This window comes from Zalophus californianus, chromosome 7 (assembly GCF_009762305.2).
Source record: "Zalophus californianus isolate mZalCal1 chromosome 7, mZalCal1.pri.v2, whole genome shotgun sequence".
NCBI classification, from domain to species: domain Eukaryota; kingdom Metazoa; phylum Chordata; class Mammalia; order Carnivora; family Otariidae; genus Zalophus; species Zalophus californianus.
This window is the reverse complement of record NC_045601.1, coordinates 143,974,303-143,989,434: the sequence shown is the minus strand read 5'-3', so window position 1 is coordinate 143,989,434 and position 15,132 is coordinate 143,974,303. Positions and strand designations below refer to the sequence as shown.

The 15,132-nt window shown below is 46.0% G+C and overlaps 2 protein-coding genes across 2 annotated transcripts; one reads left to right on the top strand and one right to left on the bottom strand.

Annotated features, from left to right (window-relative positions):
- The first annotated feature begins 1,352 nt into the window (after nt 1-1,352).
- LOC118357176 (histone H4) lies at nt 1,353-2,107 on the top strand. Its single transcript, XM_035728450.1, has one exon. The coding sequence runs from the start codon at nt 1,364-1,366 to the stop codon at nt 1,673-1,675; it is 312 nt and encodes a 103-aa protein (XP_035584343.1). The 5' UTR covers nt 1,353-1,363; the 3' UTR covers nt 1,676-2,107.
- A 5,625-nt stretch (nt 2,108-7,732) lies between these two features.
- On the bottom strand, nt 7,733-8,161 carry LOC113926875 (histone H2B type 1-C/E/F/G/I). Its single transcript, XM_035728446.1, has one exon. It carries the CDS (start codon nt 8,153-8,155, stop codon nt 7,775-7,777), a length of 381 nt encoding a protein of 126 aa, XP_035584339.1. The 5' UTR covers nt 8,156-8,161; the 3' UTR covers nt 7,733-7,774.
- Between the last annotated feature and the right edge of the window lie 6,971 nt (nt 8,162-15,132).

Sequence of the window (15,132 nt, the reverse complement as noted above, 5' to 3'; positions counted from 1 at the left end):
AAATGGTATTGGAAACAGTGAGAGCTTAAGCCGCCCGCGGTTCGCACACAGCACAGGTCCCGCCCATCACCCTGGTTGCTGCCTGTACCCATAAATTCAGGAAATGCTAAGGTTCAGTTGGGGGATAGTACAGATGGAATTTCTGTTCTATACAAGTTCCTAGTTGCCCTGCATCCTATCACGGTTTCCAAGGGAAGAACCCCAGTGAGGAATTTGTCCCCATGCACCATAAACTCAGAAAACGGCTTTGATGAACTAGGTCCTCCTCACAGACCCTGGAGGAGAAGCCAGATCTCGGCCATTCAACTGGAACTCCTCAATGAATTCAATCTTTCAGTGTTCATTATTTCAAGGAGTTCTCGAAAGAAAGTTGTGCAAACTAGGGTGCTCTGTTAGGCTCAGCGGTTTAGAGGGGTGAACACTGAGGGGAGGAGCTGAGAGCATAATGTTGAGTGAGCGTTTATTTGCAGATAGTAAAGACTTTACATGGATCATCCCTTTTGAACTCCAGTGCTCTGTAACTTAGACTTTCTTATACATTTGAAAAGGAAAACCCGAGTCCAGACTGCCCAAGGTCATAGAGCCGGCAAGGCAGCTGGCTGTCTCCAGAGCTTGGCCCTAGGCTCTGCCGACGGCTGCAGCATAGAACGCGGCGGCGGCAGAAACCGCGCGGGCCCTAAGCTGTGCATAACTAAGCACACGCTCAAAGCAGCAACCGGAGACTCACAGCAGAGCAAGGTTCTCATCACTCTGGGACACACGCATTTACAAACAACGTTCAGCGCAGCCTCCAGTGGGGTTGGACCTGATTTGACTTTGAAACGTTTAACGTTCTAGTGAATTCCCCCCGTAGGGCTATCCAGCTGCATCCCAGCGAGCCTTCCTTAGTGAACCAGACATCGATCTATCGATAAGACACAGGGAAACTTAGCAACAAGGCTATGACTAGCTTCAAAGTTTATTTCAAGCGTCTCCTAGGGACAAGAGCGAGTAGTAACTAAAGATTTCTGGGGATGTCCGGGAAATGTGAAGGACAATGGGAGGCTTCTTTGTGGAAAGCGTGTGCGTTGGTGTCCCGCGTAGTGGCTGCCAGTGTTGCAAGCACACGCATGCACTGATGACTCTGGGAGGATTTGTTGAATGACTCCCCCGCCCCCACCCGGGACGGACTATGGCTTCAGGCGCCGGGCCTGCCCGGTGCGCAGAGCGCGGAGCAGAGGAGAACGAGGCAATGGGCGGGAACTGAGGGTGGTTACCGCCCCTGCGCTCGCGGTTTTCAAACAGGTCCGTCTCATTGCTATAAAAGGGCTGAGTGGCGCCGCGGCAGGTAGTGCTTGACCAGCTTAGGAGTTTGGTGTTTGCTATGTCTGGCCGCGGCAAGGGCGGGAAGGGCCTGGGCAAGGGCGGCGCCAAGCGCCACCGCAAGGTGCTGCGCGACAACATCCAGGGCATCACCAAGCCCGCCATCCGGCGGCTGGCCCGGCGCGGCGGCGTCAAGCGCATCTCCGGCCTCATCTACGAGGAGACCCGCGGGGTGCTCAAGGTGTTCCTGGAGAACGTGATCCGGGACGCCGTCACCTACACGGAGCACGCCAAGCGCAAGACGGTCACGGCCATGGACGTGGTCTACGCGCTCAAGCGCCAGGGCCGCACCCTCTACGGCTTCGGGGGCTGAGCATTCCCATCTCCCCACCGGAACGCTGCGATTCTCAACCAAAGGCCCTTTTCAGGGCCACCTATCTAGTCGCCAAAGAGTTGCTCACTTTTCTGTAGGTGCCGTCTTATCCTGGTGTCGGTGTGGCTACTGTGTTTATAATTTGCAAGTTACATTGTTTCTGTTGACTTGTTGGTCTGTTGTCATAATTAACTGCCCCCTACATCCTCAAATTTGATGCCTTATGCCCGTCGGTTTGTAGTGAGAGGTGCTATGGGGGAGATGGCGTGTTTGCTTCTCTCAACTGCGTTCCATCCAGAACTTTTAAAGATTCAGAGAAATTTTAGTGTACTTGGGATAGATGTCCTTATAAAGGTTTATATTTTAACGAGTGTCTGGACTTAGTGTCTCAGTCTTAGACTTAATAAGTCACTTCCTTCCAGTCGCAGGGAGGGCCCTATTGTCTGCATGCAGCACATCCTTACTGATCTGTCCTTTCAAACCCAGACCTTCAGGATTCAAATCCCTCTTCTACTCTAAAGCAGTGAGGAACTAAGGTAGCAGTCCTCAAGTGAGTTACCTCTTTCTTGTTCTTTGGTACTATAAACATGGCAGAGACTGCCCGATTAGTACTTTGGTGTCATCCTAATGTGTTTGATTTTGTGAAGCGTCTTGGTTCATTGTGGTGTAGACTGACCTTTTTCCATAAAAATTTGTTCACTTGAACATCATAAAGGCATAACTGGGCAGATGGCTTTCTACCCTTAGGCAACATGTCCTGGCTTTGTCTGGCAGCAGAGGTAAGTGTGCCTAAGAGCTCCAAGAAAAGTCAGCACAAGTCACTCCCAGGTCTGGGCTTTAAAACCTTTTTCCCTTTTCCCACTAATTAAGAAGGTGATCTTGTTTGACCTAGCAGAGACATCAGGTCCTAGGGGACAGCAAAACGATGACTTGAAGGAAAAAGAGCCCTGGATTGATCAGGAGGAGCAGAGTTGCCCCCTCAGAGCTGGATTAATCACATTGGATCTGTCCTGTGTGACACGAATAACTGTCCTTAAAGCTTGAAAGTCCAAACTGACTCAATCTCACATGACGTGGAGGTAAATAAAAACAGTGAGAGGTTTATTTTCAGCCCGATTCAGGAAGAAGTCCATGATTTTTTCTTAAGGCCCAATGAATCTGTCTTCCATCACCAGTCTTGGTAAATATACTAACAAGTTCTAAGAACGTAGTAGGCCGTGTCACTGAGCAAGTCATAGATTAAGTTTACAAGTTCCCAGTATCCCCTTAGAGATGAAAAAAAAAAACTGGAAACCTTGTACAGAAGGATGCTTAGTCTTGGTGTTTTCTTTGTTCAGGTCACTTGGCCTCTCTGTGTCTCTGTTTTCTCGTCTGTAAAATGGGGAAAACAGTAGGATCTACCTTATGGGTTTGGGGTGAATAAAATCAAAGCATTTTGTCCAGTGCGTGGCACACGGTAATCTCTCTGTTTTCTCTTTTATTATTATTACTGTTACTATTATTGTTATTCTTCATGAAATTAGAGAGGCCCAGAAAAAAAAGAAGGGGACTTTTAACCCATGAAGACATACTCTTAAAGTCTTGAACTGTCATTTTCTATCTAGGTTGTCTGTTACAAATCACTAACCACTCTCCCCTCATAGGTAATGTGAGGATAACTTAATATTTTTGTGTGTGTCACTGAGTGAGACAATGGAGGATAAGTAATGTGACCACAACGTGAGTTTACATGTATCCCTGAGAAGTTGCAAGTAAATTAATGAACGTTTTGTGGATCTATTCATAAAAACTCAGTTCCAGATTATTCAAACAAAATAGAAAACTCTCTTGAAAGAGACGTTCTCCTACCACGCTTACAAAATTGCTGAGCAGGCAGGACTTTCTGTTCTGTTGCTTTTCCTAGTTTCTAGGAAAACAAATCCAACTGATCCAGCTGGGGAGATGCCACCATCCATCATACATGATGACCCAAGAGAACGGGAACAACGTAGTGGGGACACTTCGAGCTCAGGTAAGAGGGAATACTCCTGAAGCTGTCCCCAAAATTTGGGTTATTCTTTATTACTCATAATCAGAGTTTCCAGTGAGATCCATTTACCACATGCAAAGGTCACTGTCTGTTCTCACCTCCAATAGCCATCACAGCAGGCTGTCTGCGACCTCCTTCCTGAAACACTATTTTCTTGACTTCTGTGACTCTACTCCCCTGGTTTTCTTCCTCACCATTTGGCTGCCTTCTTTCTCTCTCTAAAGTTTGGAGCGCTTCCTTATTTTTTCTGCATGGGTAAATGCCTGTTTTAATGTGTGCCAACAATAAAATTTCTATTTCCAAACTCTCCGAAATTTCTATGTTCAGTCCCCAAGTTGTTCTGATTTCCAGACTTACATGTACAACAACGCACTTGACCCTCTGATGGAATGCTTAAGGGGTTTTAAACATTGTCATGTCCCAGTCTCTGAAACCTCATCCTGGTCTATAATTCTGCATCATTCATCCGAGAATTTCAGCAGCGCTTGTAAGGTGTGGGTACGCATACAACCTGGAGACACATTGTCTGGCTTTAACGTCAGCTCCACACCTTGCTCATCCCTCGTCAACTAGAGGGCAAAAATAGTTGTGTCTAGATACTGTGGATGTTGAGAGGACAAAGTGAGCTAGCCTTTGGAAAGAGTTTGGCACAATCTCTTAAACACATGTAAAGTGCTCAATAAATGTCAGCTACATGTTTCTTCACCCATGAAACCTGGTTCATAAATAAATTCTTTGGACTTTCTCCTCCCAGAGGACTTACAAAAATTTCACCGGGGTTATTGCAATAACCGTTCCATTCTTTCTTCTGCTTGTTTTTACCTTTAATCCCACAAATACCATTTTCCACACAGCAGCCTGAGTGCTTTCAAATTCTAAGAGTTTCTCAGGACACAATAAAAATCTGGATGCCTTCTTTGGCCCATAAGGTCCAACATGTTCAGGCATCCATTTAACCCCCAGAAATGTCTCTTACTTAACACCTTACCTTTGCGTACAAGGCTTCCAGCTCACAGCACTTCCAACCTGGAGCACAAACTCCTCCCTGCCCTAGAGCTTTGTTGTACCATCAGTCCCTTGTCCTGGAATTTGTATCCCCAAATGAGAGTCCTTGGTTCCCTCATCAGGAGCATCACCTAGTCAGCATCAGGGCACCTCTGTTTTAGTTCAGATAATTTCATAGCAGTGAGAAGTCCTATTTGAAATGATGGAGTGGAGGAATCAGTGTGTTGATGATCTCTCCTCTCCCACTTACGATCTCAGCTCCCGAGAGCAGTCTCTTGTCTGTCGTGCTTACTGCTCTAGCTTAATGCCTCACACAGAGGAAATCAACAGTGTTTGACAAAATAAAGGCATTGCTTCAACTGTCCTCTGATTGTTCTTTCTTCATTTTTAAAAAATGACTTTATTTATTTATTAGAGAGAGGGAGCGGGGGGGGAGGGGCAGAGGGAGAGGGCAAAGCAGACTCCCTGCTGAGCAGGGAGCCCGATGCGGGGCTCCTTCCCAGGGCCCTGAGATCATGACCTGAGCCGAAGGCAGACACTTAACGGACTGAGCCGCCTAGGGGCACCTGGCTTTGCTTTCCTCGTATCCCATAACCTCATCTTTACCACCAGAAACGTCCACACAGGAAGGGGCTTTGGTTCGCTTGTTCTCCATGTATCAGATGTTCTCGAAGCTTAGTAGCCAGAAGCAGCGTTTGTATCTGTGGGAACTTGTTAGAAAGCCAAGCTCCCAAATTTCTCCCAGAGCTGATGAGACGGAAACCCTGGGAGTGGGGCCAGCAAGCTGTCCTCTAACAAGCGTCCAGGTGATTTCGATGCACACTCGGTTAGAAGCACTGCCCTGTATCCTCAGGACATGATTCCGTGCTTGGCGCTTGAGTATGAATGAACCAGATGGACGCTCCTTCTTTCTGCCTAGAAGGCCTGGGTGTCAGGCAGGGCCACTTCCCCTCCTTCCTCCTAAGAGCCTCGGTTTCATTCTGGTCTCCCCCTCCTCCTTGCCTTGTGCTCCGGGGAAGGCTGACTTTCTCTCTGGTCTCGGGGATCAGGTCCTGATTCTACCACACTAGTGCTGAGGGTCCCAGCCTCTTAGTAATGATTAGTTTGGGGCTGGGAATACAGCCAATTCTTTGTGGCTGAGATTCTTTAACGGTGCAGATCAGCTTCCCCAGTAACGTTTTGGTTGAGCTGAAAAGTGAGTTGTCGATTTAAGAAAACTGTGTGTGTGCGTGTGTGCTGGGGATAAAGGGGGAATCCGGGGCATTTCAGGAAGAGAATATTTGCAAAGGCCTGGAGGCTGGAGAGGTCTCGGGGAATTCCAAAAAGTGTGAAAAAGCAAAAAATGAAACAAACAAGCATAGGAGAAAGAACAGGAGGAAAAGAATTCTCTGAGGTTTGGGGTGAGTTTTCTGTAAGGGGTAGTCTACAGCCCTTGATTTCTGATTGCGCGCAGTAGGGGCATCACTGGGAGGCACTGAGAGGAATCATACAGGATCAGGTATGCTTCCCTACACAACTACTCTCCCTGTGGAATGAAAGTAGATTCACTATGGACAGAGGAGATTTAGTATCATCTCAAACTGAAATCAAGATGATCAGAAAAAGTTGAAGTGCAGCTGTAATTTGGCAGCCTGAAAACAAATTCTTGTTGTTTCTTGTTGCTTATTTTGCCTTTTTGACAGAATAGAGGGAGACGCGACAGACTGGCTGGAAGGCTGGCTCTGAGTTCCTAGCGGACAGAGTTAGCTATTCTAGGGTGCATTTGGATTTCCATTTACAGGTGAGGTGTCGGCAACCCAATCTTTCTCACCTAAGTTGCAGAAAGAAGCCCCTCTGTCACAGTGCCTGGAGAAATGAGGGAAGGAGACAAATCCTGCTTTTAACTTTCAGGGTTTAGGCTCTTTGGCATCACATGATCACAGACCAGAGCCTTTGAGACCTTGGTGTCCAGCATCAGAATGTTAACACCCACGGGCTGAGTCCACATTTCCTGCTCTCCACCCTGACCCACCCTGGGTCCCTTTTTCTCTGGGACCTCCCCACACACAGCTGCTCAACGGCGCTGGGGGGGCAGCGCTGGAGACAGGACAGGTGGGCGGCTTGGAAGGAAACTGGCAAGTGACAGGAAAGGGCGGACTGGGGGCTGCTGAGCCGGCCTTCTTATTCTGGGGCTGCACTAGGGAGGAGACTGTGGCGGGTCATCTGGGAGTCAGGCGGAGAGTGGGAGACGAATGCATTCTTCTCCACGGCACCCTAAAAATCAAGTGTAGTGACGATCGCCTTTTCAGGGCAGCTTAAGGAGGAAAGCGACAGGGCGCCTGGGTGGCTCCGTCGTTAAGCGTCTACCTTCGGCTCAGGTCATGATCCCAGGGTCCTGGGATGGAGTCCCAGATCGGGCCTGCTTGTGTTCCCTCTCTGGGTCTCTCTGTGAAATAAACTTAAAGGGAAAGCGACAAAGCACGACGAAAAAGTCCTAAGAACCTCTGAGTCTCCTTCCTGGAGAGCTACAACCGCCCAAGACACATTTTAAAAACCTGTAACAGACGCTCAGCCAAGACTCTAACAGCCCCCGGAAGCGGGCGGGGGAGGGGCAGGGGGAGGATCGGAGCGACACGAAGAACACTGGGCGCGAGCCTGGCGGCACCGGAACAGGAAACCCCGCCTCTCGGTGGCGGGCTTTTCAAATCTCACTGCGGCTGCGTACACTCTGTAGGTGACACTTGACAAAAGGCGGAGCCCGGAGACTCCGCGGCCGCTTTAGGAGCTTCTAGACTCGGCGCCAGCAGCCACCGCGCCCGAGAAAGCGTTCGGGAGGGGAGCAGGAGCCCCGCGGCCCGGTGCGCGGTCGTTCCCTTGGCTGGGGCCCTCGCCACAGAGCGGTCACGGCTGTCAGAGCCACAGGCAGGGAGCGTCACCCCCGAGAACGGGGGACCGGGTCCCCGGTGTTCCCACTAAGCTAAGTGAACGCCAAGCCTAGGCCGCAGCGCGCGGCAGTGCGCAGCTCTACTGGTGAAAATATGTGGCTCTGAAAAGAGCCTTTGGGTTGCGGTCAGCGGCCGGCGGGCTCACTTGGAGCTGGTGTACTTGGTGACGGCCTTGGTGCCCTCGGACACGGCGTGCTTGGCCAGCTCCCCGGGCAGCAGCAGGCGCACGGCCGTCTGGATCTCCCGGGACGTGATGGTCGAGCGCTTGTTGTAATGCGCCAGGCGGGACGCCTCGCCCGCGATGCGCTCGAAGATGTCGTTGACGAACGAGTTCATGATGCCCATGGCCTTGGACGAGATGCCGGTGTCGGGGTGCACCTGCTTCAGCACCTTGTACACGTACACCGAGTAGCTCTCCTTGCGGCTGCGCTTGCGCTTCTTGCCGTCCTTCTTCTGCGCCTTGGTCACCGCCTTCTTGGAGCCCTTCTTCGGCGCTGGAGCCGACTTGGCGGGTTCAGGCATCCTGACTGCGCTTTCTTCTGACACAACAGAAAACGGAATCCGCCTCGGCGTCCTGCTTATTTGTAGACACTCATATGCAAATGAGGAATGCGTTTTGCGACCGCTGATTCGTCGACTAGTGGTGTGGCCTGCAAGCTCATGATTGGCTCGAGCTCTACTCTCCTATTGGTCATAGCCTGTGAGCAGTTTTCCCCATTCAGGGCGATTTCCTCCGTTAACTTTGTAACAAGTTCAGATTATTAATATTTCAGGTTACTTTGGTGATTAATTTTAGAAACTAGAATTTGCTCTCCCTCGTATTTTGAATTGCCGAAGAAGCAACGGTCAGGTCTAGATCAGGTCTCCGATTTGCAAGTCCCCTGTACAGGTGCTGGAAAAGCTGTATTTTTACGTTTGAATAGAGGTTCTAGACCCCTGAAAGAGGTGATGAAGTGGCTGTCAGCCCGACAGGGAACTCTAGACACACTGTCCATCAGAGAAGTTCTGAACTGAGGGGAAATGACCAAGGCCTTCACTTCTGCTTGCTCAGTGATGGAGCAGGGGCTAACCTAAGACCACAGTGACCTCAGATGGATCCCTGAGCTGGACCCTGACGAGGGTCCACATTAACCACACACCTTACAGCTGGCCAGCGAGTCCTTTCTTGAAGGAAGCCCTCAGCTCCCTGTCATAGCTTTACTTAAGACAGTTTTTAAAAATACTTTATTTATTCGAGATAGAGCACAAGGGGCTCGATCCCAGGACCTGGAGATCATGACAGAAGGCAGACGGTTAACTGTCTGAGCCACCCAGGCGCCCCTATTTAAGACAGTTAAATAATAAAGGTAGTATTTACAATGTTGTGAGCAGGGTTAAGGGATACCACCAAGGAATGGTGGAGGGCGCTGGGCTGTTACTCCTAGTTCAGAAGAAGCAAGACAAGAGGAGGCTTTGAGGAGAGCAGTGAGGATAGTTGAGGGCTGCTCAACAGGAGCTGTGACTTTTGTGAGAGAAAGGTAGTCTCTGCCCAGTTTTGTAGGAGGGGAGCCAAGCAGAATAAATACTTTAGTCTCATTTTTTCTCCACCCTCAGATGTCTTGCGGGTTCCTCTCAGAAGCCAGAGAGTAAAGAAGCATGGTTGATGCCAGGCACAAGTCAGGTCACAAAATATCCTGAGCCTTTGAAGGTGCATATCTAAAGTAGCAGAGATTGAGATTTTGTACAATGAAAAAAACAAGTTTACTTCCTCTTTTTGTTTCAATATTTTTTGCTATTTCTTTTTCAGCCCCTGAATTTAGTTCATGAGCACTGGATTATCTTTAGAGCTGCAAACTTTTATTTTTATTTTATTTTTTAAAGATTTTATTTATTTATTTGAGATAGAATGAGAGATAGAGAGCACGAGAGGGAAGAGGGTCAGAGGGAGGAAACAGACTCCCTGCCGAGCAGGGAGCCCAACGCGGGACTCGATCCCAGGACTCCATGATCATGACCTGAGCCGAAGGCAGTCACTTAACCAACTGAGCCACCCAGGCACCCAGAGCTACAAACTTTTAAACATGCTTTGTTGCTATGCCTGCCATTGCCCAGCTTGGTCCAATGCTACTTTTTTTTATGCAAAACTTCCTCTGAGATATTCTTGAATTTTTTTTTTAAAGACTTATTTATTTGAGAGAGCAGGGTGAGAGGCAAAGGGAGATGGGGGGAGAAAATCTCAAGTGGACTCCTTGCTGAGTGCAGAGCCCCATGAAGGGCTGGATCCCAAAACCCTGAGATCCTGTCCTGAGCCGAATTCAAGAGTCAGCTGCTTAACTGACTGAGCCACCCAGGCAACCCTGAGTGTTCTTAATTATAGGCTGATACAGCCCCACTTTCCTTTGCTGGCCTGGATCCTGGAATAGTCTCATTTCCCATTGACCCTTGGTCTCCAGTTAATCAGCTTTTTTTTTTTTCCCCCTAGTAAGGCCTGGCTACTCCAATTATGGTCACTGAACCACCACCAGCAAGTCCTGTGGGAGCTCCACCCCAGAGCTACAAATCAGATTGAATCTTAACCAAATCTCCAGGTAATTTGGGTGCACAGTACAGTGTGGGAAGCACTATTCTAGGGAGCTGTCCATATGGTTGCTTGTTATCTTCACCCATGCGGAGTGGCCCCATAAAATAAATGGGCATATATTATTACTAGATTCCCTTTTCTTTCCCATATTTTTTAAAAAAACACTCACCCTTTTGTAATTCTTTGTCTAGGATCACTTGTTTATCAGTTTATCTTAGCTTTGCCATTAGTTTTGTTAGTTTAAATTAGCTTTACCAATGACGAAGGGTAATTGGAAGGCAGGCAGGCAGGGACAAGGGGCCCCCTCCCTAAGAGGAAACCACCCTTAAAAGTATTTTACACCACCCTGGAAGGAGTCCTCCACCCTTTCCCATATGATAGGTGACAAAAGTCTGATTGGATGACAGGCGCAGGGAGGGTTAATCAGATTGAAACAGCCTGCCAAGGAGCCCATAAAAACCTCTAGACTTAGAAACGCTGGTGGCAGCCCCTTCGGGTCCCCTGTCTCCTCGGGAGCTTTGTAGTATCACTTTGCTATCGCTCAATAAACCTTGCTTTGCTGCCCACCACTGACTGGTCTACCTCTTCATTCTTCCAAGCGGTGTGACCAAGAACTGTGGGCACTGGTGGAGAAAAATCCTGCAACACCAATACTACCTCTTTATTAATTTACTATTTGAAAATTTTATATATTTTTATTATGGGTAAAGTTGAAAACCACAGACTGACAGCCAACCCTGTAGAGCCACCTACAATATGCAGTCACTTTAGGAGTGATGATTTCTCTAACTGTACTCAAATTTCTTCCTCCCCATAAGATTTGACTCTGAAGAGGGCATCTCTTTTTACAAATATGTGATCATTTTTGACACATTGCCTGGAAACACAAGACCTTTGTGGTCTAATTTATTTCCAATTCAGGACAAACATGAATAAATAAGAGCAGCAAGTCAATAGTACCAGACCATTTGCCCCACAAGTGTAACCATTGGGTTTATAGGATTTAAATCATGGGTCTAATGGACCCAGCCACTAAATTAAGTGTGTGAACCTGAACAGATAGATACTAAAAAGTAGTGAGGATTGACCCAAACTGCCGTCTTCATTCCACGCCTACATGAATTTAGTGAAACACAAACAGTATGTAACGCAAACAAAATAATCCAAGAGTTGTGTTAAAAAAACATTGAGATTTTGTAAGGAAGAACTTTTGGGGAAAGGATTACTGACGGGGTGAAAGGGGCTATTGCAATAGGGAAGTGGTGACCATTGCACCGGATAGGCGAGCTTCTGCAAGGTTAGGCAAAAGGGATTTTTTTGATAGGGAAGAGTAAACAAGACCAGAAAGAACCTGGTATAGGAAGGTGGGTTGAAAAAGTGCCTTGATCAGAGAATGTGAGCTAGAGAACAAATCAGAGAATGTTTTACCCTGAGGCTAGCCAGTTCTCAGGAGGGACCCTTAGGAGGCTGAGGGTGAGTCAAAGCTCAGGGCCTGGGGGATAGGAAAATGTCACTGAGGTTTGGTGGACAAGCATATTGTTTTTTTTTTTTTTTTAAGATTTTATTCACTTATTTGAGAGAGAAAGTGTGAGAGAGAGAAAGCACAAGAGGGGGGAGGGTGAGGGGGAGAAGCTGACTCCCTACTGAGCAGGAAGCCTGATGCAGGACTCGATCCCAGGACTCCAGGATCATGGCCTGAGCCGAAGGCAGACACTTAACTCCCTGAGCCCCCCAGGCGCCCCAACGAGTATATTGTTCTGATTAGTGAATGAGGACAAGCAGTTCAGCTAATTGTTTATGAGGCAAAGAATGGGAATTTGAGGGTCTGTGTCTGGCCTCAGGTAAACAAAAAGTTCATCCTTGAGTGTTACCTAAATCATAAGGGGAAAATGTGGTCCCTTGCAGTAAATTGTTTTTGGAGCACAGAGTTTCCGGGGTATTCCTCTAACTGTTTTCCAGGATCACAAGTCTCAGATAAAGATCAATACTGTCAGTTACAATCAATGACATCTCATTTAAATCTTGCTGGTCTGATGTTTAAAAAAGAAATTAAAAATGTAAGAATATTAAACACATTTGGTTTTAATGTAATCTGAAATGAAATTACTGAAATATAATAATTATGATAGAAATATATGTTGGATAACATGAAAATTGTGCCCATAGAGCTCCTGAATCCCTGTTGTTCTAAACCCCTCCAGGGCAGTGATCATTTGATGATGAGGCATTTCTTGGGCCACAGATCATTAATTTAAAAGCAAAATTGACAAGCATGCTTTTAAATAAGTGTATTTCTCTGGTGGACTTATTCCCCATAAAAATTCTCTCCAGATAGTGATTTTTTTTTCTAGGTTTACATAAAATGTAACTCCAAAATAATGGTAGCTATAAACTTACATGTAATATTTTTTAGTTGTTTTACTATATGATTGTGGTCTCATGGAAGTTTTATAAGTTTTCCTTTGCCTTTCTCAGAAAAGCATTATGTCAAGAGTTCTGGATTACGTACAATATTTTATCTTTTTATGATGTTTACCACATTTTTATACAAAATATGCATTAGAAAGTGCTCCTCCTGAGTCTGAAAAAAATCATGCATGGATTTAAAAAATAATAATAAAGAAAAAAATAAGGATGAGGGGAACAGCAAGTATAGCAGTATTAATACTAAACAAATTTTAAGGCTCAAAGTAGTAGTGGGGATAGGGAGGTGCACTGTAAGGACTTTTGTTCCGGTGTGGACAACAAGATATTCTGGAAAGCTGTCTTGGAGCAAAATAGCTAAGGACTCCATAAACAACAAACACATCCTAGCACATCATGGCCCAGATAACAAGAAGCCAAGGAAAACTCCCCAAATCTCCCAGAACAATACATACCTAGGAGCTGAAGCCTGACTAATAAACACAGCAGATTGGGTTCCCTGGGGGCAAATGTCATTAAGATTCTGCACTTTGTCACTTAATGGCAGCCTCTTGGGGAAAAGAGGGTTCTAGGCCTTTCAACTGAACTGGAGACACCTAGCATAGAGCCAGGGCTCTTGAGAAAACACAAGCTTGCGGGGGAGGGGAGAATCTAGCAAAGATCCCTAACAAGAAAACCCGTTGGTCTCTGCAGGGCTCCGTGGAGGAGGGTAGAGGAAATCTGCCACAAGGATTTCACCACAGACCTACTTAGAGTCTATAGAATTTCCATGAAAGCTTCCTAAAATTAAAGTGCCGCGGGTTTGTGCGCCCTCTAGTGCTTCCTGAAGGCAAACTTAAACCCCTTCAGGAGGGAAGTGTCTTGAACCCAAGTTATGTACATATAAATTTTTTTTATTCAGAAATTATTTCTTGAGCACATACTACGTGTCAGGCACCTCCTAGGAATCTGGGGTGTCCAAATATAAACTCATAATAAATGTGACCTAATCTCGGAGGAAAACACTTTGAAGAGTCAGCCTTCCAAACGAGAAAGAGCCTTAGATCTCCTCCTCTCCCTCAGACAAAGAATTTCAGATATTGAAGTTATCACATAGAGACTATAAAATATTTACTGAAATCTTAAGGAAATAAAAATGAAATAATACAGTCAAGGAGCAAGGGACATTCCAAACTGGGCATATCAAAACAAAAACAAAAACAAAAACAAAAACGAAAGAGAACTTCTAAAACTGAAAATAGCCATACTCCATAATAATAAAATAAAAATCCACTGATAAGATGTAGCATTTAGGGCCTTGAGGCACCTGATCACATAGCTACTATGTATGGCCGTAACTTCCAGAATTAGTAAAAGAACTTCAAGTTTACAATTGTAGGGCAAGCTTTCAATATACTACTCTCGGAAATTCATATAGTAAACAAGGAAAATGTTTATGGTTATAGAAGATTGAACACCACCATGAACTAACTTCATTAATCCATGATTCCTTCACTTAACACATAGAGAATATCTGAAATTTTCAAAGTACACACTTAATTTCAAATTTTCAACACTGGCTTCAGAAAAAGTAACAATACATACCAAAAAATCAGTTTCACATATACTGCACTCTTTTATCATAATCTAACTAAAGGGCAATAGAAAGGATTTTTTTAAAGATAGTAAAAATAAAACAATCTTCTCATATGCTCGGAAACTAAAAGCACACTTCTAAATACATACATTATAATGGACACCATTAAAGAAAGTATGCATTAGAAATGCCAATGAATAGACTTAACCAAGGAGGTGAAAGACCTATACTCTGAAAACTATACATCACTGATGAAGGAAATCAAAGATGACACACACAAATGGAAATACATTCCATGCTCATGGATTGGAGGAATTAATATTGTTAAATTGTCCATACTACTCAAAGCAATCTACAGAGTCACTGCAATTCTTGACAAAGTACTAACAGTAATTTTCACAGAACTAGGATAAATAATCTTAAAATGTGTATAGAACCACAAAGGACCTCAAATAGCCAAAGCAATCCTGAGAAAGAAGAACAAAGCTGGACGTGTCAAAATCTCAGATTTCAAGAAATTCAACAGAGCTATAATAATCAAAGCAGTATGGTCTTGGCACAAAAATAGATCAATGGAACTGGATAAAGAGCTCAGAAATAAACCAAATTTTTATATTGATAAGGAAAAATCTGTCTCCTAAGACGGCCCATGGAGCCAGCAGGAGAGTCCCAGTCCTTGCCTCAGGGCTCTTCCGGGTTCTTCTCTTGCTCTGCTTCAGCGCACCAATCCGGGTCCTTCTCCCTGCCCAGCTTTACGCATGTGCCCAAAGTGCCAAATATGAGGAAGTAGAAGTGCATAAATTGCTCTCTTTGTGCTGGGGGCTGAGACCTTTGGAGACCACTCTCCTGTGAGCCTGCGGCCTTTAAATAAAACCTCCTGTCCTCCAAGATCTCCGGGTCCCGCTTGGTTCTTCCATCGGGTGATCCAGTCCAGGTTCC

Coding starts and splice junctions, on each gene's coding strand:
- LOC118357176 (XM_035728450.1), top strand. CDS start 1,364: ATGTCTGGCCGCGGCAAGGGCGGGAAGGGCCTGGGCAAGGGCGGCGCC.
- LOC113926875 (XM_035728446.1), bottom strand. CDS start 8,155: ATGCCTGAACCCGCCAAGTCGGCTCCAGCGCCGAAGAAGGGCTCCAAG.